Consider the following 25,285-nt stretch of genomic DNA (forward strand, 5'->3'; position numbering starts at 1 on the left):
GAAAAAGAAAGCATGCTTTGCCCCATAGCAAAAGAGTTTTTATCATCAAGTGTTGAATTTTATTAAATATCTTGGAATTTATTGACGCATCCCATGGCTTTCTGTTCTGACCTGGTAAAGCAGTGACTTGTGGTCACTGATGTCCTAATATTGACCCATCTTTATATTTCTGAATGTGTTGTTGCTGGTAAATACACAGATGAATTCCATGTGATGGGATTCTGAGACTCTGTATTTCTAGGGAAGACTAGTCTCTGTGTGATGTATGACGAATTGGAAAATGCCCCAGTTTTTCTATGATCTGTAAGAATAACTTTGAATGGTGGTTGTGTGTGTGTGTGTGTGTGTGTGTGTTTTGATACAGGGTCTTGCTCTGTTGCCCAGGTTGGAGTACAGTGGCATGATCTCGGCTCACTGCAACCTCTGTCTCCCGAGTTCAAGCAATTCTCCCACCTCAGCCTCCCAAGTAGCTGGGATTATAGGCACGTGGCGTGCCACCATGCCTGGCTAATGTTTGTATTTTAAGTAGAGATGGGGTTTCGCCACGTTGGCCAGGCTGGTCTCGAACTCCTGGACGCAAGGGATCCACCCGTCTCGGCCTCCCAAAGTACTGGGATTACAGGCGTGAGCCACTGCCCCCCAGCCCACTTTGAATGTTTTTGACCACTAAACAGTAAGGGTTTTGTGTGCAAGGAATCCTTGCCTGTGTGCACTTAGGCACCTGTCTCCTCCCACGCAGCCATGACATCTGTGAGGCTCAGCCCTGCTGTCCGACCTTCCTCCTCATTGCCGAAGGTCACCACATTGTGTTAAACAACCACCTTCTCCATTGGACTGCTGAGGGACACTGGGCTATTTCTGGTTCAGACTGTGATGAACCGTGCTCTGTGAAGGTTCCTGGACACGTGTTTTTAGAACATATGCAGCACTATCTGTGGGGCGCATTCCCAGGAGAGGACTTCTCCTCAGATGCACACATGTTCCACTTTATCAGAGGGGCCACTGCTCCAAAGAGACTGTACAATTTATGCTCCCACCAGCAGCATGGGGGTGCTCCACCCGGTTCTTATCCCCTCTGAGAGCTGGTGTTGTCTCATGTGTTCTTTTTGCTGATTCTGGGAGGTGAGTAAAAGATTAACATAACCTTCTCTCATCAATATGGACAAGTGAATATTGGTTTAATTTTCCAGGTACGTTTCCCTGAAAGTCTGATCAAGACAGAATGTCACTCAAGAGATGACCCCTGATGGACACATTGCACCTAAATCTGCAGATCTTTGCAGGTACTAGAAATATCTGCTGGGAGCACCCTTGATTTCGGTTCCCCGAGTGCAGTGACCTGCTTCTGGGTGTGTTCCTTGGTGTGCGCCACACTGACCCCTCTGGAGCTGAGCTAGAGACGGAACCGTAGGCCAGGTGGCTTCACCCATCCACATGGGTCTTGCTCTCCCACATCCCAGCTGCCACTTGGCCGGGGGCGGGGGGGGTGGGGAGCAGAGAAGAGGAGGCACCTTTGCTGAAAACCAATTGATCATATACACACGAATCTATTTCTGGATTCTATTCTGTTGTATTGGTCTATGTTTGTTTCCTTTTGCAAACTGCACTGTTTTGATGACTGTAGCTTTATAATAAACTATCGAAGACAGGGAGTAGCATTCTCCCACTCGTTCTTCCTTTTTCAACCTTGTTTTGGCTACCCTTGTTCCTTTGGGTTTTTATACAGAGTTTGTAATCAGCTTGCTAATACTTACCAAAAAACTGCTAGCATGTAGCTTGTAATTGTGTTGTATTTATACATAATTTAGGGACAATTGACATGTTCATGATATTAAACCTTCTGATCAACAATCTTCCGAGTCTTCGTGTTCCCTGCTGTGGTGTAAGTATTGCCTTTTGTTTCATTTCTCATTTTTCACAGCTAGTATATAGAAACACAGCCAGTTGTTCTGTGTTGCCCTTATGTCCTGAAACCTTGCTGAACTCATTTATTAATTCTAACAGTTTGTGTGTAGTTTCCTTAGGATTTCCTAGACACAATCATGTCATGTGTGAATAACACTTTTTTATTTCTTCTTTTCCAATCTTTACCCCTTTATTTCTTTTTCTTGTTTAATTAAACTAAGATTTTCCATGCAATATCATATAGAAATGTTGAAAGCAGCATCCTTCTTTTGTTCCTTATCTTGGGAGAAAGTATTTCGTTTTTCAATATTAAGTATAAAGTTATGCTCTTTACCAGGCTGAAAAAATTCCCTTCTATTCTTAACTTCCTGAACTTTTTAAAGAATGAATGGGCGTTTAATTTTGCCGTATTCTTTTTCTGTAGATGTTGTATTCTTTGTAAGGAGATGATCCCATGACTTTTTTCAATTATTCTACTAATACAGTGAATTACATTGACTGACTTTTGAATGTTAAACCAACCTTGCATCCCTGAGATGGCACCTGCTGGTCAGGATTGTGATGATCCTTTCTCTGCAGTACTGGCTTTTCTTTGCTAACATTTTGTGAAGGATTTTTGCAGGATACTGATCTGCAGTTTTCTTTTCTTGCAGTGTCTCTGTCTGGTATCAGAGTAATAGAGGCCTCGTGTAATGAGTTGGGAAGTTTCCCTTTCTCCTCCATGTTCTAAAAGAGCTTCTGTAATTTGCAATTATTCCTTCAATAAATATTTTATAATATTTAGCAGTGAAGACATCTGGGCTAGGGGTTTTCTTCCTAAATGGCTTTTAATTATGAGTTTAATTTCTTCAACAGATGTGAAGCTATTCAGTTTTTTAAATTAAAATTGTTCACAAACGGTATTTTATAAATTCTTTATTTTCACCAATAGCATTTATTATCCCTTTTATTTTTTAAGAGACAGGATCTCACTCTGTCGCCCTGGCTGGAGTGCAGTGGTGTGATCATAGCTCTCTGTAACATTGAACTCCTGGGCTCAGACGATCATCCCGCTTTGACCTCCCAAAGCTCTGGTATTGCTGGCATGGGACTCTGTGCCTGGCCTATCTTTTTAGTATCTGCAGTATCTCTCCTTCTTCTATTCTTTCATTCTTGATATTGGAAATTTATATCAGTACCCTTTAAAAAAAATCAGTCTGGGCTGGGTGCGGTGGTTCACACCTGTAATCTCAGCACTTCAGGAGGCCAAGGTGGGTGGATCACTTGAGGTCAGCAATTCCAGGCCAGCCTGGCCAACATGATGAAACCCCATCTCTACTAAAAATACAAAAATTAGCTGGATGTGGTGGCTCACGCCTGTAATCCCAGCTACTCAGGAGGCTGAGGCAGGAGAATCACTTGAACCCAGGAGGTGGAGGCTGCAGTGAGCCGAGATCGTGTCATTGCACTCCAGCCTGGGCAACAGAGTGAGACGCCATTAAAAAAAAAAAATTCAGTCCAGACAGAATTTCCAGAAGACAAAACAAAAGAAGAAACAGCCAGCTTTTGACTTCAATAATTTTTCACTACTGTTTTGGTCTGCTTCCTATTTTTCATTAATTTCAGTTCTGATATTTATTACTTCCTTTGTGCTTAATTTGCTTTTTTCCTGGCTTCTTCAGTTGGAAGCTTGGGTCATTTCTTTGTGCTCCTTCTTTTCCACATTCACTGCTATAAATTTCCCGTTAAGTGCTGCATTAGCTTTTCCCCAGAAATGTGGATATGCTGTTATTTTCAATTAACTAAACAAAGTTTTAATTGTCTCCCAAGAGTCATACGATTTATTGAGAAATGTGTTGTTTAAAATTTCCAAATATGTTGGGACTTTCCAGATAACTATTTTTTATTTCTTGCTTAACTCTGTTATGCCCTAAAAGCATACTTTGTAGGATTTGTATTTTTTTTTTTTTTTTGAGATGGAGTCTCGCTCTGTTGCCCAGGCTGGAGTGCAGTGGTGCGATCTTCACTCACTGCAAGCTCTGCCTCCCGGGTTCACGCCATTCTCCTGCCTCAGCCTCCTGAGTAGCTGGTACTACAGGCACCCACCACGGCGCCCGGCTAATTTTTTTTTTTTAATTTTTAGTAGAGACAGGGTTTCACCATGTTAGCCAGGATGGTCTCGATCTCCTGACCTCGTGATCTGCCCACCTCAGCCTCCCAAAGTGCTGGGATTACAGGCGTGAGCCACCGCGCCCAGCCAGGATTTGTATTTTTAAAATGTGTTAAGATGTATCTTTTTTTTTTTTTTTTTTTTTTTTTTTGAGACGGAGTCTTGCTCTGCCACCCAGGCTGGAGTGCAGTGGCCGGATCTCAGCTCACTGCAAGCTCTGCCTCCCGGGTTTACGCCATTCTCCTGCCTCAGCCTCCCGAGTAGCTGGGACTACAGGCGCCCGCCTCGTCGCCCGGCTAGTTTTTTGTATTTTTAAGTAGAGACAGGGTTTCATCGTATTAGCCAGGATGGTCTTGATCTGACCTCGTGATCCGCCCGTCTCGGCCTCCCAAAGTGCCGGGATTACAGGCTTGAGCCACCGCGTCCGGCCAAGATGTATCTTAAGGCCCAGCATATGGTCTCTCTTGGTGATGTCCATGTGCATTTGAGAAGAACATTCTAGGCCGGGCGCAGTGGCTCAAGCCTGTAATCCCAGCACTTTGGAGGCCGAGACGGGCGGATCACGAGGTCAGGAGATCGAGACCATCCTGGCTAACATGGTGAAACCCCGTCTCTACTAAAAATACAAAAAACTAGCCGGGCGAGGTGGCGGGCGCCTGTAGTCCCAGCTACTCGGGAGGCTGAGGCAGGAGAATGGCGTGAACCCGGGAGGCGGAGCTTGCAGTGAGCCGAGATTGCGCCACTGCACTCCAGTCTGGGCGACAGAGCGAGACTCTGCCTCAAAAAAAAAAAGAGAAGAACATTCTAAGCTGTCGTTGGGTGTGTGTTCTACAAACATCAGTCAGCTCTAGATGCCGGATAGTGTCACTCATGCCCTCTGCATCCTTACTGATTTTTCTGTCCATGTGTCTGACAATTACCGAGAGAAAAGAGATGAAATTTTAAAGCATAACTGAGGTTCTGTCTATTTCTCCTTCCAGTTCGATGGGTTTTTCTTCATGGGTTTTTTTTGTTTTTGTTTTTGTTTTTGTTTTTGTTTTTGAGACGGAGTCTCACTCTGTCGCCCAGACTGGAGTGTAGTGGCGTGATCTCGGCTCACTGCAAGCTCCGCCTCCTGGGTTCACACCATTCTCCGGCCTCAGCCTCCCGAGTAGCTGGGACTACAGGCGCCCGCCACCACGCCCGGTTAATTTTTTGTATTTTTAGTAGAGACGGGGTTTCACCGTGTTAGCCAGGATGGTCTCGATCTCCTGACCCCGTAATCCGCCCGCCTCGGCCTCCCAAAGTGCTGGGATTACAGGCGTGAGCTACTGCACCCAGCCTTCTTCATGGGTTTTGAAACCCTGTTGTTTGGTACATGTTCATGTATGATTGTGATGTCTTCTTGGAGCACTGACCCTCATTGTTATGCAAAGTCCCTCATCATCCATGTTGATGCTCCTTCTAGATCTACATCTACATCCATGTAGATGTTGAAATCTGTTTGTCGGAGGTGAAGACAGTGACTCCGCCTTTCTTTTGGCTGGTGTTTGAATGGTGTATTATGCTTAACTCTATATATGTCTTTAGATTTAAAGTGCATTTCTTATAGACACGATGTAGTTGAATCCTGCTTTTTAAAATCCAGTCTGACAATCTATCTTTTAACTGGTATGGCTAGACCATTCACATTTAATAGGATTATTGATACAATTGGATTGCAAGCTACCATTTTGTCATGTGTTTTCTATTTGTTATGTCTGTATTTTGCTTCTTTTGCTTGCTTTTCTGCCTTCTCTTGGTTAACTGAGCATTACTTCATTATTCCATTTTATGCCCCCTTGTCCTATAACTTACACCTCTTTTAGAAAATTGTACTCACTGTCCCAGGGTTAAGTCTTAAAGTAATCAGAGTTTATCTTCAGATAGTGAGACTGCTTCACTTATAGTGTAAGGACCCAACAGCGGTGTTTTCCCAGCTCTTCCCTTTCATCCTCTGTGAATTATCATCACACACTTTACCTTGGAGCATGTTATCAACACAGTACAATGTTACCACTTTCCCTTGAAATAGTTGTCATTTGCAGCAATTACATTTTTTTTTTAATTTTCATTTTCATTTCATCCTTTCCTATATTGTTCTTCATGTCTGAAATAAATAATGTATACAGTGGTCCGTTTCCAAGACAAAGTGCCTTGAATTGGCTTAGGTGAGCAAACTACAGAAGGAACAGGATACCCTAGGCCCCTGCTCAGATAGCCAATGCCTGCTTGTTGGCCCCCCCCTTCCTCCCTTAATTTTTAAAAGTTATTTTCACTGATAAAGAATTCTGAATCAGGCCGGGCATGGTAGCTCATGCCTGTAATCCCAGCACTTTGGGAGGCTGAAGCAGGTGGATCACGAGGTCAGGAGATCAAGACCATCCTGGCTAACATGGTGAAACCCCATCTCTACTAAAAATACAAAAAATTAGCCAGGCATGGTGGCCAGTGCCTGAGTCCCAGCTACTCGGGAGGCTGAGGCAGGAGAATGGCGTGAACCTGGTAGGCAGAGCTTGCAGTGAGCAGAGATTGCGCCACTGCATTCCAGCCCAGCTAACAGAGAGACTCCATCTCAAAAAAAAAAAAAAAAAAAAAAAAAGATTCTGAATCAGTACTTTTTTTCCTTTCAGTACTAGAAAGCCATCCCTCCATCGTCATCCACCTTGCATAGTGTCTGCAGATAGCTCTGCTGTGCTTCTTGTCTTTGTTTCTCTCATGTCTCATGTGTCCCTCTACCTCCCTTCTCCTCCCAGTTGCCTTAGAGAGTTTCTGTATGTCTTTTTTCCTCAGCAGCTTGAATATGCACAGGTTTCTGTGCTTGTTTTTGTATCTGTTCTGTGTTGTTTGTTTGTTTTACTTTTTTGGCGTTTGTCTCTGAGTTTTGTTAATCTGTGCTTTGATGTCTGTCATTGATTTTGGAAAATTATTAACCATTATTTCTTCAAATATTCCTCCCATACCCCCTCACCATCTGTGATTCCAATGTATGTATGTTAAACTGCTTGATAACATCTCATAATCCCTTGGAGACATGCTCTATGTTTCCCCCATTCCTTTTATCTCTTTGGTTTTCCATTTGGATGATTTCTGTAGAGCTCTTTTCAAATTCACTGATTTCTTTGGCTAGGTCGAGTTTACTGACAAGCTTCTCAAAGCCATTTTTCATCTCTTTTACTGTGTTTTCATTTTTAGCCTTTTCATTTCTTTCTTTCTCACAGCTTCTATCTCTTTTCAAGATAGTATGTTATTTTAAGCAAAGAAATGGAAATAAGCTAAGTCTCAGTAATGGTGAAGAATTGACTAACTCTCATTATTAATTAATAAGCTAACTCATTAATTTTAGGGAGACTTAGCTAGTTAGTTTCATTTCAATCATTTACATAAATGTATTCATCCTGACATAGAAAGAGCTAGAACATAAATTGAGCTTTAAAAGCAAGCTTCAAAACCATGGATATTATCTCTTTTAAATATGTATGCTTTGTTTTAAACCTCCACAAAGCAACCTAGTATTTCTAAAGTAACGAATATCTACAAAATGCTTTTTGTAAAACAGCCTGGAAGGACAACCCACAGGAGATGATAAGGGTTTGGTTTGGCAGGAGGCGGTGATGGGACTCCAGCTTTACTGGTCACAGGTGGAGTTTTACAGTGAGGTTGTGTCCTGCGTGAGTTGTGTGTCTTCAGACGACTCATCCTGTGATTGCGTGGATGGTGTGACAGGAGAGGAAGCACAAAGGGTCCCGACAGGTGCAGGTGGAGGCCTGGGAGGCTGTGGTGGGTTCATGCCAGCACCTCCCTGAGGCTGCACACTCCCAATCATCTGTCTCAGACATGCCAGGCTCAAGTTCCTCCCCACGTCCGGTCCTTCCATCTAAACACACGTATTCAGCATCTGCATCCTGCCAAGCATGGCTCTGGATGCTGGTGATGCAGCAGTGTGGTATGTATATGGTGTGTGTGGATGGCATGTGTGTAGTGAATGTGTGTGATGTATAGTATGTAGATGGTGTAGATGGTGTGTGTGTGTGTGTGTGATGGATAGCATGTGTGTGGTTTGTGGCATGTGGATGGCATGTGTGTGTAGTGTATGATGTGTATGTGTGGTATGTGGTGGGTGGATGGCATGTGTATATGCTGCATGAGTGTGATGTATGTGTGTGGTTTGTGGTGTGTGGATGGTGTGTTTGGGGATGTGTGTAAGGCATGTGTGTGGTGTGTGGTGTGTGTGGTGTTGAGGGGTGTGTAGTACTGGGTGTGTGTGGTGTTGCTTGTGGGGTGTGGTGTGTGGATGGCATATGTGTGTGCGTGTGGTGTGTGGATGGCATGTGTGTGTGGTGTTGCTTGTCAGGTGTGGTGTGTGGATGGTGTGTGTGTGTGTGTGGTGTGTGGATGGCATGTGTGTGTGGATGGCATGTGTGGATGGCGTGTGTGTGTGTGTGTGGTGTGTGGATGGCATGTGTGTGTGTGCATGTGGTGTGTGGATGGCGTGTGTGTGTGCATGTGGTGTGTGGATGGCATGTGTGTGTGTGTGCATGTGGTGTGTGCATAGTCAGGGTGCCTCCCCCTGAGCATAGTCCCAGCTCCCTGGGAGGGCTGTGTCCTCTGTGAAGCCAGCAGTGAGATTCCCTTCTCCACGTGAGGCTGAGCAGCAGGAAGGAGAGGGGCCCCAAGTCTGGGTGGTGGCTCTGCTGCTGGTGGCGGCTGTCAGGCAGGCAGGGAGCAGCAGGGCCGGGTGTCTGGGGCCTGGTTCCTTCCTCCTGCGTCAGCAGCACCACGTGGGAGGCCAGGCGGTGTGTATCCCGGTGTGTGGATTCTCCTCAGTCAACACAGGCCAGGTGGATCGGGGACCGGAGGCCTTTTCTCGCAGCAGCAAGATGGGGACAAGCACCCAAAACCAGCTCAAATGGTTGTTGTAGAACCCTTCGGAAGTGTGGAAAATCAGAGAGAAAAGGATCGAGATCTCCTGTACTTTGACACTCAGAGGGAGTCGTGTGGCACAGCAGGCTCACAGCGTCTTACACGGATGCTCCATGCCATGGGCCATGTGGCATGTGGGGTTCTGGCTGCGGCTCTTTCCACAAGACGCTTTTTATTCTGATGGCTCTGGTGGCCCATTGTGTGGGTTTCCCATCGTTCACCTGCTAATCCCAGATTCTGCCATGACAAGTCCTCCTACGAACTGTCTGTGACACAGAGGGGCTGGCCCTGCCTGGTGCGCAGGGCTCAGTGGGTCAGTGTCCCCTCAGGCCATGTCCACCAGCGAGGCCCAGCAGTAAGGGCTGAGGTCCGGGTGAGAAAGGCAGCTGGCCCCTAGGTCTTTCATGTGATGGGTGTTTACTCCACACCATGCCAGGAGCGAAGATGCAGACACCAGCAAGCCAGAGCATCCCGTGGGGGGGTGCCCGAGCCCCAGGCAGGACACAGGGAAACAAGCCTGGACTGCAATGTGCTGCAGCAACTGGGGCCAAGGAGGAGATAATCTGGGCAGCAGGGCCAAGTGGCAGGAACAGGGGTGGGAACCACAGGGTCATGCAGGGGCCACGGCCCAGCCTCTCTCCCGCTGCAGATCTCAGGTGGGTGCTCACGGCCAGGATGGGTGCGAGCAGACCCAGAGGCGCCTCAGTTATGGGTGGGCATGTGTGGTTAGGACCTGGGAACGCCAGTGTGTGACCCCGCAGAAAACTTGATTTTGGGATACATGTTTGTGCTTTTCACAGCCTGCCCTGCCTGTGCGACAGTTTTCTTCCTTACTGGATGAAAAGTTACTTCCATAGTACACGGCAAGCTCTGCGGGGCAGGGCCCGCTGGGCACGGGGAGGAGGGACGGTTCCTGCAGCCTGGATCCCATTGTGCCTCCAGGGAGCGCTGGGCCAGCTGGGCGAGCACTCCCCATGTCCACCTGTCTTCCTCTGGTGTCTCAGGCATGAAGGGCCGCTGGGGTGGGCGCTGAGGCCAAGGGCCTGAGTCTGTGCTGTTAAAGCCCCTTCAGGGCCAGAGCCAGGGCTGAGGCTGGGTCTGCTCCATGTCAGGAGGAGTGCAGCCCCTCACAAAAGTTGAACCTTTCCTAGGCTCCTGGGGCCCCTTAGAGGGCTGCACAGCGGGCTGTAGCCACGGCCCGGGCAGCTCCTCTGAACCTGAGTGCAGCCCCTTCCGTGTCTGTACCACTTTTCCCTGCAAACCCACCAACCCCATCCCAGGCCCACTTGCCCAGGAAGAAAGACAGACACCTGTGGTGCAGGCCCCAGACTTGAGGAATCTGCTACCACTTCTTGGAACCCAGACACAGTCCTAAGCCTGCTCCACCTGCTCCACCCCAGGACCTTTGCTGCAGTTGCCCTCAGTCCTGGATGCTCTCTCCTCCCCGTGCCCCCCCCACAGCCCACTCCTCCACAGCCCATGAGTCCTCCCCTGGTCCCTGCAACCCACACCTGTGCTGGTTGCACCATGGCCACTCTCCTGCTGCCCACACCTGTGCTCCAAAGCCCCCCAGGCACCTGGCATGCCTGTCTCTTTGGGGGCACTGGTTTGAGCCTGCCCCTACCAGAGGACACAGAGCCTCTGGGACCCTGGCGGAGGGACAAACAGGGCTGAGCAGAGCTCCACGTGGGCGTTGGGCACTACCGTCAGAGCACCTGTGGGTGTCTGTGCAGAAGGACCCGGGAGGAGGTAAGGTGAACAGAGGGACTTTTGGTCTTATTTTCTACGTGCGTTTGTGCATTTTCTGTTGATTTTTCCATGGTGATCACGTATCACTTGTGTCTATAAAGGAAACAATACAACTCTAACAGAAAGAGGGGATGCTGCAGGGCCTATGGAGACGCAGCCACGAGGCCAAGGTAAGGCCCCAAGTGAAACAAATGAGCAAAAAGAGTTCTACAGCGATCAGGTGAGCAGTCACATGTGTTTCTTAGTAGTTGTGTCTCCTACTGATTGCACGCTATAGTCCCCAAAGGTGGGGAGTGGGGCGGGAGAGAGGTAGGCCAACTCAGGCCACAGGTGGGCTGGCACCCGCCCTGCCCCAGCCCCTCCCTCCCAGGAGCCGCAGACAGGCCCCCAGGGCCATGCATCAGGCCACACCTGCAGAGACCTGCTTCCCCTGGCAGCAGGCGTCTCCCCTGACGGAAGATTTAGGAATGGGTTGGGTTGGGCGGAAGTGGCGCCCCAGGGCAGGTAAGATGGAAGAGGTGAAAGAGACCTGCACTGCAGAGTTAATGGACAGGCGCCAGACAGACCAGGAGCCTAGAGAGAAGATGCCACCAGGACCCAGGACACACGAACACCCCCGACACACACACGCACACATACTGACACACATGCACACACTGCACATAGTTACAGAAACACACACATGCACAGACACAGCACACAGAGACATGCAGACACATGCACACAAGATACAGTCACAGACACACACACAGCAGACACGCAGACACGCCCACTGCACTGCAGAGACACCACCAGATCCTGACATACACCACACAGACTCACTCCTCCGTCCACCTGAGAAACAAAAGTCTTGCAGAAGAGTGTGCGATGACCACTTCTACTCTATGCTGTTCTTAATCTTTTTATTTTTTAAAAAATGTGGGTCATAATCCTTTAAATTGATGTCCTTCCTCACAGAGGACCACAAGCACTCAGAGAAGGACTCCAGGTTTGAAGCCAGATGCTGGTGGGGACCTGGCCAGGTGGATGGGTGGGAAGGGGTGAGACTGGGCAGGACTGGGCCTGGGAAGGCTGAGGCAGGCAGCGATGATGCCAGCAGAGGAGAATCCCAAGCAGGCCGTGCAGCTGCGGCGGGAAAGCCACAGGAGTGGAGAGGAGGTGGGAGGCAGTGGTCAGGTTGGGAGGACCCTGGCAAGCAAGCCCAGAGAGGAGGGCCCAGAGGGCCGGGCAGTAGAAGTGTGAAGTCCCGGCTTCCTCCTGGGGCTGCTTCAGAGGATGGATGGGGTCACGTGTGGGTAGACCAGGGAGACAGGAGACTATGCTGCTTGGTCCAGGCATAGATGAGCCCTGGCTGGGAAGGGACAGTGTGGATGGGCCAAGGTGGAATCAGGGTTTTAGAGAAAGCTGTCAAGTCAGTGCCATGAGTTTTGTGCACACCGGGAGGGAGCAGGTGCGTGGTAGGGGGTTGCTGGTGTGAGTGAGGGCTCTCTGGTTGCAGGGAGCGGTCGGTGGGGTGGGGGCACAGCTGCCGGGAGGAAGGCACTCAGGGCCGGCAGGTGGGGCTCAGGATGCTGGCCCTGCAGAAATGGAAACAGGGTCTTCACCTGAGAGGGAGGAGGAGCCTGGGAACTGGGAAGGAAGGGGCTCTGCTGGGCCGGGTCCTCGGGACAGGGGGACCTGGGGACAGAGCTGGCCCTCGCACGCCCCTCCTGTCTCGCGTCCCTCCGTGCAGCCAGGACAGGATCCTGCAGGGGCTTTGCGGGGCAGGAGGTGCAGGCTTCTTCCTCCATCATGTCCCCCCGCCCCGCGGTGAATGTTTTATTCAAATCTCCCTCCTTCCCGCTGCCCCACCGGCCTCAGGGGCTGGGGTCGTAGCCCGGCGGGCAGCGGTGGTCACTTCCGCGTAAACCTAGGCTTCCTCGCAGGGCAGCCCCCGGACCCTACGCTGGGTCTCAGCCTCGGGCAGCTCCCTGGGGGCGGGGCGCGTCCCGGTCCGCCCTCGCCCGTCCCGCCGCCCCCGGGTCCCAGCCCGCCCCGTCCTCGCAGCCTCAGGCCCGCGGCGGCGCCCGCCCCGCTCTCCCCTCCCCTGGCCTGGCCCGGCTCGTCGCTCCGCCCCCCGCCCGTCCCCGCCCCGCGCCCGCCCGCTGCCCGGCCCCTGCCCGCCCCCTGCCCGGCCTCTCCGCGGCGGCGGCTGGAGCGCGGCGGTCCGAGCGGGTGCACCGCGGTGGAGGAGGCAGCATCCCGCGGCGCTGACGGTCCCGGGGAGAGCATGGCGCCGAGGTGCGGCTGGGGCTGCGGGCAGGGGTCGGGGGGCGCCCAGGTGCGGCTGCGGACCGGCGGGGGCTGCGGGGACCGACGGGGGTCGGCGGAGGTGTGCGGGGCCCTGACCCGTGTCTGTCCCGCGCAGGTGTCCCTGGCTGTGGCCGCGGCGGCGGCGCCTCCTGGACGTGCGCGCGCCCCTGCTCCTGCTGCTCTGGGTCTGCGCGGCCTCCGTGGAGTCAGGTAAGACCCGGGCTGGACGGGAAGGTTCACGCCGGTCCCCGCCGGCCTCGCCGCCGTGGCTGGGGTCCCCGCCCGGCTCGCTCACCCCCGCCCCGGCCGCTCTGGGTTCAGCCCCGGCCCTGCCCACGCGCGCAGGAGGCGCCGGAGCCGGACGGAGCGGGCGGGGCGGGGTTGCCGGAGTCCCGCCCATTCATTCTCCCCGCGGGGTCCGGGCCGGGCGGGGTGCGCGGTGCGAGCGGCCGGAGTCCACGCGCGGTGACCCAACCCCCGCGGCCGGCGGGGCCGTCGGTGCCGGGAGGGCTCGGGGCGGGGCCGCGGGGTCTCGGGAGACGCGGCCTGTGTCGCCGTCACGGCCTCGTCCCCGCAGCGCCGGGTCCCGGGATTGACCGCGGGCGGAAGACGGTGGAGCGCGGGGCGTCGTCTCCGCGTTTCCAACCTGTTGAAGCGAAGCCGCGCGGGCTCCCAGGCTCCTCGCCGCGGGCCGGGCCTTGTGCGCCTCTGTCCCCGCCGCCCTCAGGCCTCTGTCCCCGCGTCCGCCGCGGTGTCGGGTTGCGCGGTCCCCTTTGATGCCACCGAGCGCCGCGCGGCCCGAGAACAATGCCCAGAAGCCGCTGCCCTGCCGGCCTCGCCGTTTCCCGTGCGCGGCAAACTGTGCACGGGGCCCCGTGGGGACCTTCCTGCCGCCAACCCCAGGACCCAGTTCCCCACCACGCTGCTGGCCGGGTCCTCCTGCCTCCAGCCAGCCCAGCAGAGGCCCAGGGTAGGCGGTGGGGACGCTGACCCCGGGGAGCCCCGCCCAAAGGGCCTGGGTGCCTTGTCGCGGGTGGGATCCCACCCGGGGGTCCACGCAGCCAGCCCCTGCCTCTGACTCGACTCCCCATCTGCTTGCTACAGCGGGTGAGGAAGCAGGAAAGGGGGAGGGAGGGAGGGATGTCGTCTGGATTCTTGTAATAATTTGTTTCATTGTTTCCAATCGAGTTAGTCACCAGGTTAAATAGTCGCATAGACCTTTCAAAACCGTAGCTACCTTGTAAGTAGATGTATTGAAAACACCTGCTTGTTGAGTCGTAGATAATTCCTCATTTACTGTGTGAACTGTAGGGGGTGAACACTGGCGGAGAAAGGCCGTGCGAGCTCACGCGGCTCCATCCCTACCGCGGCCCAGGGTCGCTCGGGGCCATTAATCAGGCTGCAGAGCTGCCCTCTGAGCCGGGCCGCCAGCGCCCACAGGGCCCAGACCAGGGATCCCTGGGCGGGACGTTTAAAATCGCACAGGGACAAAGGAAAGGAAAGGAAAGACGCTGGGGCCCAAGCCCCGAGCTTATGAAATGTTATCAAGGAGGAGATGTAAAAGGTGATGGATTTTGCCTTTTAATAGAAAAAACAAAAACTGTTATGCGAACTTTGGTGAGATGCAATCTTGAGATCTAAGAGTGGGTGTAAAGTCAGTGCAGACCTCAGCTGGGAAAGTTACCCTTCACCAAATGGGAATGGGCTGTGCGTTCCTCTTCTGTCCTGGGCCTGCCCCAGCCTCAAGCACTCTGGGGCAGGAAGGCCCCTTGGAGGTGTCTAATGGAATGTGGAAGGCGGGTGTCCTGGAGGCTGAAGCGGAAGCAGGCCCGGAGAGGGGCCTGGATGCTGCCCACACACCCCTCCCCCAATCCGGAGAGAACTCAGGCTCCAGGCCACCTGCAGCCCAGGTTCCAGTCCCTACAGGACCAAGTCCCAGTGAAATGGGAAAACAGTCGCCCCCTTTAGGGGTTATTGGAGAAGGGCTAATGTGTCTGAAATGCTGACTCTGGCATGGGTTTGAGTTGTTCTCAAAAGTTAAAAAGCACCCTGGAGAGTTGAAGGCCTGAGGCCCGGTTTGCTCATTTGCACATTTTTTTTTTCTGGCCAAGAATGATGCATCTTTCCGTGTCTCTGTGCTGCACTTGACCCCTAGAAAAGTCTTTTGCTTTTTTGTGTCAGGATTGGTCGCTGTGATGCTGAGGTTTTTGAATGGTGTTTGTGCCTTTCCTGTAATCAGGAACCTGCTGGCTCGGTGCTCACTTGACCACCTGATTGCCACCCAGCAATCAGGTGCTGCAGTCTTACCTGCAGTTTCTCCTCTGGTGAATTCGTGTGTGCGACATGTCCATGGTCCCCGGGAGGTGCTTGTAGTCAGTGCTTCAGAGTCAGAATGGGGCTGAGGAAGAGGAGCAGTTGCTGATGCCCATGGCCATGCCAGGAGCCTGGTCTCATGAGTCGCCTTGTCTCTGAGCCTCTCCTACACTCCACCACTGCATCAAGCTCTCCCCTCGCCCCCCTGCAGCTCCCAGAAGGTGCATATCCTGCCCCTGCTCACCACTAGGACCTCCTCCTGTTTGGTGGTGAGCACAGAGCCCAGTGTGTGGGTACAAGGCAGCGTCCCTGCACCTCACTCCCCATTCCCCCTGAAGCCCTGCGGGGATTGGGCTTCAGTGACCTGGCTTCCATTGGTGTGGCTCAGCCCAGGGCACACAGCACCTAGGTAACGGGAGAGACCCTCCCATAGAAGGTGGTCTTATTCCTCGGCTCACCCACTGGGGAGTCTTCAGGATTCAGATGCAGGGACTTTGGAAGATAGTTTTGAATTTCAGCAAAACTTGTTTTTCAGGGTACTCCTGTTTTCCTATAAATGAAAGCAGAGTGGGGGAAATCCTCTGCAGGAAAACCTAGAAGGAGTGAACCGCCCTGCTCCAGAGTGCAGGCGCCAGACACTGGGGGCCAGTCCGGGAGAGCCCCACCTCACCCGCTGCTGCTCCATTTAAAAGTGCAAGGCACACGCATACATGGGCATGCACAATTGTGCACACAGGTGCACATTCCCAGTCACACACAAGTGCGGGGGCACACCTGTGTACATGCACACACACATGCACCCCGCAGATGTGTGATTCTCACGTAGTCATGATGCATCCACACAAACTCTTTCTCCCTTAGAGTGCCTTGTTCTGTCTTCACCTGGATTGTGGGAAAGGCTGAGTTCTCTGGGCCCCGGGAGTACCAGGGGAACCTGTGGTATGAGCAATAGCACCACTGCCCTGGGAGCAGCTCTTGATTGCTGAGGACGGACAGTAGAGGATGGGCTGGGTTGGGGTAGAAGCTGCAGCCTGCAGGCAGCCCAGAGAGAGGGTCCCCCACAACACCCTCCCCGCCCGCCCCCCCCCGTGTGGGGACAGGGGGTATGCAGGCAGCCCAGAGAGAGGGGCCCCCACAACACCCTCCCTGCCTGTCCCTCCCCGTGTGGGGACAGGGGATATGCAGGCAGCCCAGAGAGAGGGGCCCCCCAACACCCTCCCTGCCTGCCCCTCCCTGTGTGGGGACAGGGGATATGCAGGCAGCCAGAGAGAGGGGCCCCCACAACACCCTCCCTGCCTGCCCCTCCCTGTGTGGGGACAGGGGATATGCAGGCAGCCCAGAGAGAGGGGCCCCCACAACACCCTCCCCGCCTGCCCCTCCCCGTGTGGGGACAGGGGATATGCAGGCAGCTCAGAGAGGGGCCCCCACAACACCCTCCCACCCTCACTCACTGTGTGGGGGCAGGGGGTGCCTGCTTCTGCTCAGGAAGGAGACCCTCCTGGGTCTGCTCAGGAAGGAGACCTCCTGGGTCTGCTCAGGAAGGAGACCCTCCTGGGCCTGCTGGGGAGCGTATGCTGGAGACCCTCCTGGTCTGCTGGGGAGCGTATGTTGGAGACCCTCCTGGGTCTGCTGTGGAGCGTATGTTGGAGACCCTCCTGGTCTGCTGGGGAGCGTATGCTGGAGACCCTCCTGGTCTGCTGGGGAGCGTATGCTGGAGACCCTCCTGGGTCTGCTGTGGAGCGTATGCTGGAGACCCTCCTGGGTCTGCTGGGGAGCGTATGTTGGAGACTCTCCTGGGTCTGCTGTGGAGCGTATGCTGGAGACCCCTCCTGGTCCCCCCTGGAACTCTCTAGGTGAAGCCCAGGGATCCAGAGAACCTCACAGCTGTGGGGGATGGGGTGGGGTGACACCTGAAACCTCTAGCAAGTCTCTTCCTCTCTCAGCCCCAGGCCTGCAGAGGAGGGTGTGCCAGCCAACGGGGCCTTTGTGCCCGGCACTGGCTCCCCACCAGTGCTCAGGGGTCAGGTGCAGAGGCTGGCGGGGAGAAAGCTGGCTATGGCTGAGAACAGCCCCCAGGCTGGGGCTGTGTCTGGAGGGGCTGGCCATGGCCCTCACCCCACCCCTGGCATGGGGCACTGGACCATGCGGAGAAGGGGCCACCCCAGTGCCTGCCAGGGCCAGTCAGAGCTGCCACCCTCCGGGCTGTCTGTTAGCAGGTGCCTGTCAGAGAAAAAGATGATAGGCCTGGCTGGGCCAAACCCCATGGCGAGATTTCAGTGGCCAGCCAGCGGTGGACAGCACAGGGCCTGAGACAGATGTTCCCTCATGTGGTGCTGTGCAGGGCAGGGACAGAATCCTGGGAAACTAAAATACATGTTGGGTGCCCTTATACGATGATGACATTTGGTACATTTTGAAATACTGTGGCCCATGAAGATCCTGAAAGCAGTTTGGGGCACTGTGGGGTGCTCTGTGGCCTCTGGGCTTGGGTGCTTCTATCATCTGAAGCCACTCAGGCCTGAAAGTTTGGGGTCTGGGGCCCTTTTTGAGGCCCAGGCACCTGCCCAGAATGACTGGGCCACTGAGCCCCGCCTCCTGGGAGCCTTGCCAGGGCCAGCACTGGGCAGTCACAGGCCAGAGCCCAGCACCAGGTGGTCACAGGCAAGGACCTGTCCAAGGCAGCAGAGTGCCAGGCAAGTGAGGCCCTGCCATCTGGTGCCTGAGCGCAGACCCTGTTCCACAGCCAGTGGCTATCACCAGCCTTGCTGCCTCAGTTCCCCCTCCTTAACCCCAGGGCGGGAGTGGCTGCTTCTTCGAGGGGTTCTATGAGCGGCTGCTGGCAACTGTGTAAAAGCCACATTCCACAGACTGTGTCTTTGTGCCAGACCCCGTGCCACGTGAGAAGACAGCCAGCCCAGGCAGGGAGCTGATCTGTGTTGTCCCCTGGTGCTGCCCAGGGCCACAGAGAATGAGGGAGCGGCGCTTACCGGCCTTGGCGGTAATGTTTGAGATGGCAGGTTTGGGCCTCTGTAGAAGGGCTGTCGGGGAGCTTTTGATCTCGGATGCGCTGAGTCAGATGAAATGTGGAGGCTGCAGGGGAAGTGTCTGTACCCCATGCCTCCGGGAGCCTTGCCTTCCCTCCACAGCTCCTCCCGCGCAGGCAAGCCCCGGCACGGCTGTTCTGGCTTCTTCCACAAGAGCTGTGGAAAGGGGAACTATTCTCAAGCCCTCGCATCTTTCTGCCACTTTCTGGCATTTCATGCTGGCAGACGGGGTCACCTCTCCACCTTGGGGCTGATCCCCTATGGGGCCCCTCGTTCCCACCGGGGCCATGTGATGGGCAGGGCAGGGCAGGCACCAGCACCAGGCTGGATGGTGGTTTGGCTGTCACCATGCCGTCCTCCAGAAGGCCAGCAGGCCTGTGAGTGGGCACACGCTGGTGCTGGGGCCAGGCACTGACCGGGGGTGAGGGCTGACCCTGCGGGGAGTGCCCATGGATGGACACTGAGGGTGAGGACTGACCCCTGTGGTGAGTACCCATGGATAGACATTGGGCCAGAGCCACAGGCAGGAAGGCCAGTGGGAGCAGCAGGAGGAAAGAGCGTGATGGGTTACAGTGGTGGAACTCGCACCCACCCCCCAGCTGTTTGTTTGTTCGTTTGCTCATTTATTTTTGGTCTGAAGTCCTTGCTTTTGTATTTTCCCACCGTTCCATTGAGCAGCTTCAACATACGCCGCAGTTAGGCCTTTTTGGAATCTGCGCTTAGAGATTTTGAGATAGCATCAAGTTTCAGCAGCTCGGACTCCTCTGTCTGCAGAGAACCTGCCAGCACAGCTGCTCCTGGGGCAGGAGAGGCACTCTCTGTTTTGGGGTGACATGAACCGATGAGAATGCCAGGCTGGACATAGCTCCTGGGCCAGCAGCCCGTCTTGGTGGCGGCTTCACCAGGTCTGGCATCTCCAGGCCCGGAGCTTGAGGGCTCAGGAGAGCCTCTGATTCGGCTGCTCCAGAGGCCTCTTCTGGACGCACCTGGGCAGGCCCGAGTCCACACACCCCACAGCCTCGAGGACCGAGAGAGACCTCCCTTCCATGTTTCAACTTAGACAGTGGGAGACTTTGTTTTGGGAGGAATCACTCGATTCACATGGACGCCGCTGCTGGGCGGGACGTCGGGCCTTTCGCTGTGGCAGGGAGGGGCATGGGAGAGAGACAGGGGTAGCGCCCCAGGACCTCCGTGGGCCTGCGGTGAAGCCCCAGCCCTGCAGCTGCCAATGCAGGGTGTTATCCAGGGGGCAGGACATTGTCTGCAGTGACTCTGCCTTCCCCGATGCCAGGTGACCCCACGGAACCAGTGTCTGTGACTTCCTCCATGTTTTGGGGCTAAAGAGGCCAGTGGGGTTGGGGGCTGGCATCAGTGGAGGACCTCAGAGCCCAGGGCTGTGGGCTGATGGGCGGTGAGGCCCCCACCAGCTGCTCTGGGAGAGCCCAGCCACTGTTCTTCGTCCTTCTGGCCTTTGATTCTTTTTCCTGTGTGCATTTTTGAGCACCTCTGTGTGTGAGAGGCCATACCTGCCCAAGACAGGGGAAGGAAACACCACAGTGAGCCTCGGACGCCCACAGTCTGGAGGGCCCGGTGCTGTGAATGAGCAGACACAGGGAACAGCGCGCCCTTATCGCTGACGCAGGCTGTGGAGGGCCCGGCACCGTGAACAAGCAGTGACAGGGAACAGCGCACCCTTATCGCTGACGTAGGCGAGGGCTTCGTCGTCTCACGGCTCTTATCTTGGGTGCCACCCCAGCCAGAGTCAGGGCTGAGTGGAGGGGGGCAGTGGTCGGGGACCTGCAGGAGAGGGGAGGGCCTCACTTCTCATGGGCGACGTTCATTTACACGCAGCTCTGCAGCCCTAATGGCCAGGCTGGGTCCTGTCTTTTAAAAAACCTTGTTAATTTGGTTGATGGAAAGTGTCATCTCAGAGTTCTGTTTTGTGAGTCCCCGTTGCCGTGCGGGCGAACATTTTCATCCACTCGGGCTGTGGAGTTCGCCGTGTGGGGAATGTTTGCACGCACTCGGGCTGTCGTGCTTCTCCGGGAATGCTGGGTTTGCGGCTCGTGCCCACTTCCCTGAAGGTGCATTCTCTTTCCCCATTGCTTTTTGTCTGTTGATGCTTTCAGCTCTGTATGTCCTATTTTGCGTACTTTTATTGTTTATGGTTAGCCTTTAACTGGGGATTTGATTTTTTTTTTTTTTTGAGACGGAGTCTGGCTCTGTCGCCCAGGCTGGAGTGCCGTGGCGTGACCTCGGCTCACTGCAATCTCCATCTCCCGGGCTTAAGCAATTCTGCTGTTTCAGCCTCCTGAGTAGCTGGGACTACAAGGGTGCACCACCACACCTGGCATTTTTTTTTTTTTTTTTTTTTTTTTTTAGTAGACAGAGTTTTGCCGTGTTGGCCAGTCTGGTCTCAAACTCCCGACCTCAAGGGGTCCACCTGCCTCGGCCTCCCAAAGTGCTGGGATTCCAGGCGTGAGCCCCCATGCCCAGCCATGGGGTATATTTCTTAATGTGTAGAGTTGTTTTTCCTCATTTTTCTGGTCCCTTTAGAGGTGGGACCCTGGAATGGCCAGCAGAGCTCAGGGGCCTGCGGCCCAGGCACACCGACAGTGGAGCTGGCCCTGCCACTTTGCTCATCTGCAGCACAGGTCTGCTGAGGGGCAGTGGGGGTCCTGCACGAGAAGGTGCTTGAGGCGTCAGTGCCTGTGGAGAGGCACGTGGCACCTGTCAACTGTTAGCGTCTTGACTCTGCCTTTATGGATATGGAGTTAGAGATGCTTCTCACAGTAATGGCTAAACTGTCAGGAAGCCTGGCCATCGTCTGTGGTCCTCTTTGCCCTCAGGAGTGGGATGCCATCTAGTGTGATGACTGAGAGCTCAGGCTGTGACCCTGAGTGCTGTGTGGCCACAGGCAGGCTGCTTACCCTCTCTGTGTCTTGGTCTCTAATCTGTGCCTGGGGATGGTCATGGGGCCATACAGGAAGGATGGGACATCACACATAGGCTTCCTGGGATGGGTCCTGCTGACAGCCCTCTGAGGCCAGCTGGTCCTGAGGCTCTGCGGGGGGCTCCATGGTGGAGAGGGCTCCATCCCCGCCCTTAGGGCAGAGCCGCATAGGAGGGACTGGTGTGCACCATGAGTAAAATGGGTCCCTGTGACCAGACGCAGGTTTGTGCTGCTGCTTACTCAGCCCCACGCTGTGCCTGCCCACAACGATGTGTATGAGGGAGGGCAGCCACCCCGACCTCCTCCAGCCCCCCTTGTGTCCGCAGGCCAGGGCGCCTGCACTCTGACAGGCTTCAGCGCCCCTGTCACGGGGACCCGGGGAACACCCGCCTCCTCTGCTGCCGGATTTCGTTACTGGGCGGGAGCATTTTCTAAAATCTCCTGCTAAGACCCCTCGGCTGTCAGGAGACTTCAGAGAAAGCTGGGCCTCTTTTGCCCCTGCGAGGAGCTTTCTTGTAAAGAGGCGGTTCCCCTAGGCAGGCGTCTGTGCTTTGTAAAGTTGAGCCTCACGTGCCGCCTCTGAGGAGATCAGAGAACATCCGCTTCCTTTCTGTTATCACCTCACCCTTCCAGCCAGAAAGAAGGAAGTGTCCATGGATCCCATCCGAGCTAACCCCGGGGTCCCTCCGCCAGTCCTGCACATCCTTGTCCCCGGGCACTGAGGGAAGCAAAGGCCCCGCCAGCCATGCCCAGCACTTGTGCCTGGGCCTTTGCAGAGGACAGAGGCAGAGTGGAGGATGGAGAGGGCTTAAAAGGCGGGTTCCCAGGAAATTCCCTAGGTGTGGGATTGGAGGGGTGCTGAGGGAGGTGGCAGACCTTCAGGGGCAGGAGCCTTATGGAGTGAGCTGGTCCATGGAGCTGGGAGGCATCTTCTAGTATAAATTCTCATTTCAGCTAAACAGCTTACCCTCTCCAAGCCCGTGTGCACCTGAACTATCTCTGCTCTCAGCCTCGGTCCTTAGGAGGAGGAGGAGGAAGGGGAGGAGGGGGAAGAGGCAGGCTGTGTTGGTGCTGACCTCTGATCTGTCTTGGGTCCTGGCATCTCAGCCCTGTCTCCCTTTCGGGGGCACATCTTGATGCGGGGTCTCGGATCCCCTCAGGGCAGCCAGGACATCCCTGTTTCCCAGCTGAAATGAGACTTCACCCCCAAAGGAATGGGCTCCAGCCCGACCTGCTCAGAATTTGGGATACTCAGGTTGCTAGTCACATGTTTCTATTGTGAAAATGACTAAGAATGTTGTGGGAGGTTTGGAAACCAGGAAAACCACCTGTCCCAATTCAGCCTGTCGCGCCAACACCGGAGACGTCTGACACTTTAAACAGACCTGGGTGGCCTCCTGCAGGCAAGACGGGGACCGTGCAGCCGACTCTGCCCCGGCCTGGCCCCTGCTGACAGCTACACTCTGGGCACGTGGCCTGAGGGCCTCACGGACAGCCAGCCTCCCAGACCGGAAAACAGCCCTGCCCGCCAGTGAGAGGGCAGACAGATGGACGCTAACATCTCCGAACTTAAGAAACAAAACCCAAAACCCACATTTATGCTTCCACTTCCGATCACACACGTAGAAGGCTGAATACCGACCCCGAGCTGACCACCCCGGCCTGTGGGACCCGTGCGTGTGGCCTGTGTGTGGGATGAGGCTCAGGATCAGGTGGGGATGACCCTGGATTATCGGGTGGGCCCCACGTCGTCACAAGGGTCCTTATAGAGAAGAAGCAAAGACAGGGAGAGGAGGGGATGGTGGAGGCGGAGCCACGGGCGGGGGCTGGGGAGAACATTAGCAGGAAGTGGGTTCCCCTGGAGCCTCCAGAGGACCCCTCTGGGCACCGTGACTTCTGACTTCCAGTCTCCTGAGATCCGAGAGACGCCTGTGTTGCTTTAAGACACTGACTGACCTGTCCCAGCAGCCAGAGGTGGCAGCGCGGTGTGGTGTTGGTTCGCAGAAAGGGAGGCGTTAGTAACCATGGGAATAAGGGTCTCTCACCTGTTTGGGACCACTCCGTGGGGCAGGAAGCCTTGGATGTGTTCTGAGCCTCAGCAGGACCCTCTGGGCTGCTGGGGGTCAGAATGTGGGCACTTCCTGCACACCCAGGGCCACCCCAGGCTGTGGGCTCTGTCGGGACTTACAGATGAGTCCTCGGCCTTCGGACTCTCCTGATTGTCAGTGGAACCTCTGGTCATCAGGTCCCCAGGATGACCTCCCAATAGGCCCGGGGCAGCAGCCAGGAGCTGGACGCCTGGGGCTCGGGGCTCAGGGCCGGCTGCCATGGGTGGGGCAGGAGGAGGGGCAGAACCACGCGCAGGGGTGGCAGAGTGGGGCTGTGAATGGAGCCCCCCTTCCGGAAGATGGATGCGGGTGGGAGCCAGCGCAGTGTGGAGTTGAGGGCAGGGGTGCGGCAGGCAGACTGGGCAGGCCCCGGACAGGAAAGTGCCGGTGGTGCCATTGATCAGACGCCGGCTGGGGGCCTGGGGTTCACGCCTTGCCTGGCCTTCAGAGAGGTGTGAGCGCTACAAGCAGTCCTGGAAAGTGCCGTCCAGCCCAGTGCCTGGTGCTGCAGCCGAGGGGAGAACTGATGCCGGGTGGAGCCCTGGGTGGTGCTCACACAGCCAGGCGGGCATAGTGTGTTGGGGGTTTTCATAAAGAAAAGCTGACCAGGTGCGTGCCAAGCAGGCCCTCAGGTCTGTTTTTGGTGCTTTAGGTCTGTCCTCTGTGACCCAGTCACCCGGCTTCTCTTAGGTTCCAGCTTAGGCCCAGCAGGTGCTAAATATTAGTCAGATTGGAGCTGCATGCTGACTAGCACACGGTTTCTAGTTGAACTCCAGAGGTGCAGCCTCTACTCTCCCACTTGACTGAAAGCAGCACAGCTCACTTTGGCTGGGTCTTTTATCCGCAGCCCCAGCCCCTGCCCCTGACAACTCTTCCGTTCCTTCGTTCTGCATTCCCTCGTCTGAATTGCAAGCTGGTCTTGCTCTCGGGAGAGTGAGGGCGCTTTCAGTGTCAGGTGTGTTTTCTTGCTCCGTGAGTTTTCAGATATTTGGAAGCAGCTAATTTGATCTTTGCCCTTCTGTTTTCAGCAGAAATAATTCTAGTTCCCTAAGTTAGTTTTGTTAAAGGGGTTTTTGGAGTGTTAGTGTTCTTGGTTGCTTTTGGTCATGGTGGGTTGCTATCCAGATAACGTGTGTTTTGGAGAATGATCTTTCCAAAGGTGGTGCTGGGATCCCAGAGAGCCCGCCCAGATTCCCCCGGAGCAGCTCCCCCTGTCGCTGCCAGAGCCTGTTGGTTTTTGTATTTCACGTGGACTCACCTCCTGGCTTGTCAGGGCCTTGTGGGATTCTTTACGTCTTTTTTTTTTTTTTGAGACGGAGTCTCGCTCTGTCGCCCAGGCTGGAGTGCAGTGCCCGGATCTCAGCTCACTGCAAGCTCCGCCTCCTGGGTTTTACGCCATTCTCCGGCCTCAGTCTCCCGAGTAGCTGGGACTACAGGTGCCGCCACCTTGCCTGGCTAGTTTTTTTTTTTTTTTTTTTTTTTTTTTGTATTTTTTTAGTAGAGACGGGGTTTCACCGGTTAGCCAGGATGGTCTCGATCTCCTGACCTCGTGATCCGCCTGTCTCGGCCTCCCAAAGTGCTGGGATTATAGGCTTGAGCCACCCCGCCCGGCCATCTTTGCCTCTTAATGGGTATGAATGGCTCCAGCTTGTCTTACTTCCTTTCTGCGCTTGCTTCTCTGTGTTGTGGGCTGTTCCACTGTAGTCTCTGGATTGGCCCCTGGCCATGCCTGCCTGCTGTGCAGGGAGCCCTGGGCTTCCCTGGGCCTTGGGGCCGTTTTACTTGCAGGTTCCCTGTCCTGTGGTCTGTGACTTGCTCAGCGTCCTCAGGT

General features: G+C 54.7%; 1 protein-coding gene and 1 long non-coding RNA gene across 3 annotated transcripts in view; one reads left to right on the forward strand and one right to left on the reverse strand.

Annotated features, from left to right (window-relative positions):
- Window positions 1-12,889: 12,889 nt before the first annotated feature.
- COL18A1 (collagen type XVIII alpha 1 chain) overlaps window positions 12,890-25,285 on the forward strand; it is a 104,057-nt gene continuing 91,661 nt past the window's right edge. For both annotated transcript variants that reach the window (XM_033232632.1, XM_033232633.1), the window contains exons 1-2: window positions 12,890-13,024; window positions 13,152-13,246. In XM_033232632.1, coding sequence (XP_033088523.1) covers window positions 13,014-13,024; window positions 13,152-13,246 — 106 coding nt within the window. In that variant the 5' untranslated portion in view covers window positions 12,890-13,013. The remainder of the gene's footprint in view (window positions 13,025-13,151; window positions 13,247-25,285) is intronic.
- On the reverse strand, window positions 15,201-18,694 carry LOC117095873. Its single transcript, XR_004442220.1, has 4 exons — window positions 18,337-18,694; window positions 16,232-16,331; window positions 15,808-15,899; window positions 15,201-15,434 (listed from the first exon to the last, which is right to left on the reverse strand). It is a non-coding gene; the product is annotated as an uncharacterized LOC117095873 (long non-coding RNA).

This window comes from Trachypithecus francoisi, unplaced genomic scaffold, assembly GCF_009764315.1.
Source record: "Trachypithecus francoisi isolate TF-2019V2 unplaced genomic scaffold, Tfra_2.0 Lachesis_group14, whole genome shotgun sequence".
In the NCBI taxonomy this organism is placed as follows: Eukaryota; Metazoa; Chordata; class Mammalia; order Primates; family Cercopithecidae; genus Trachypithecus; species Trachypithecus francoisi.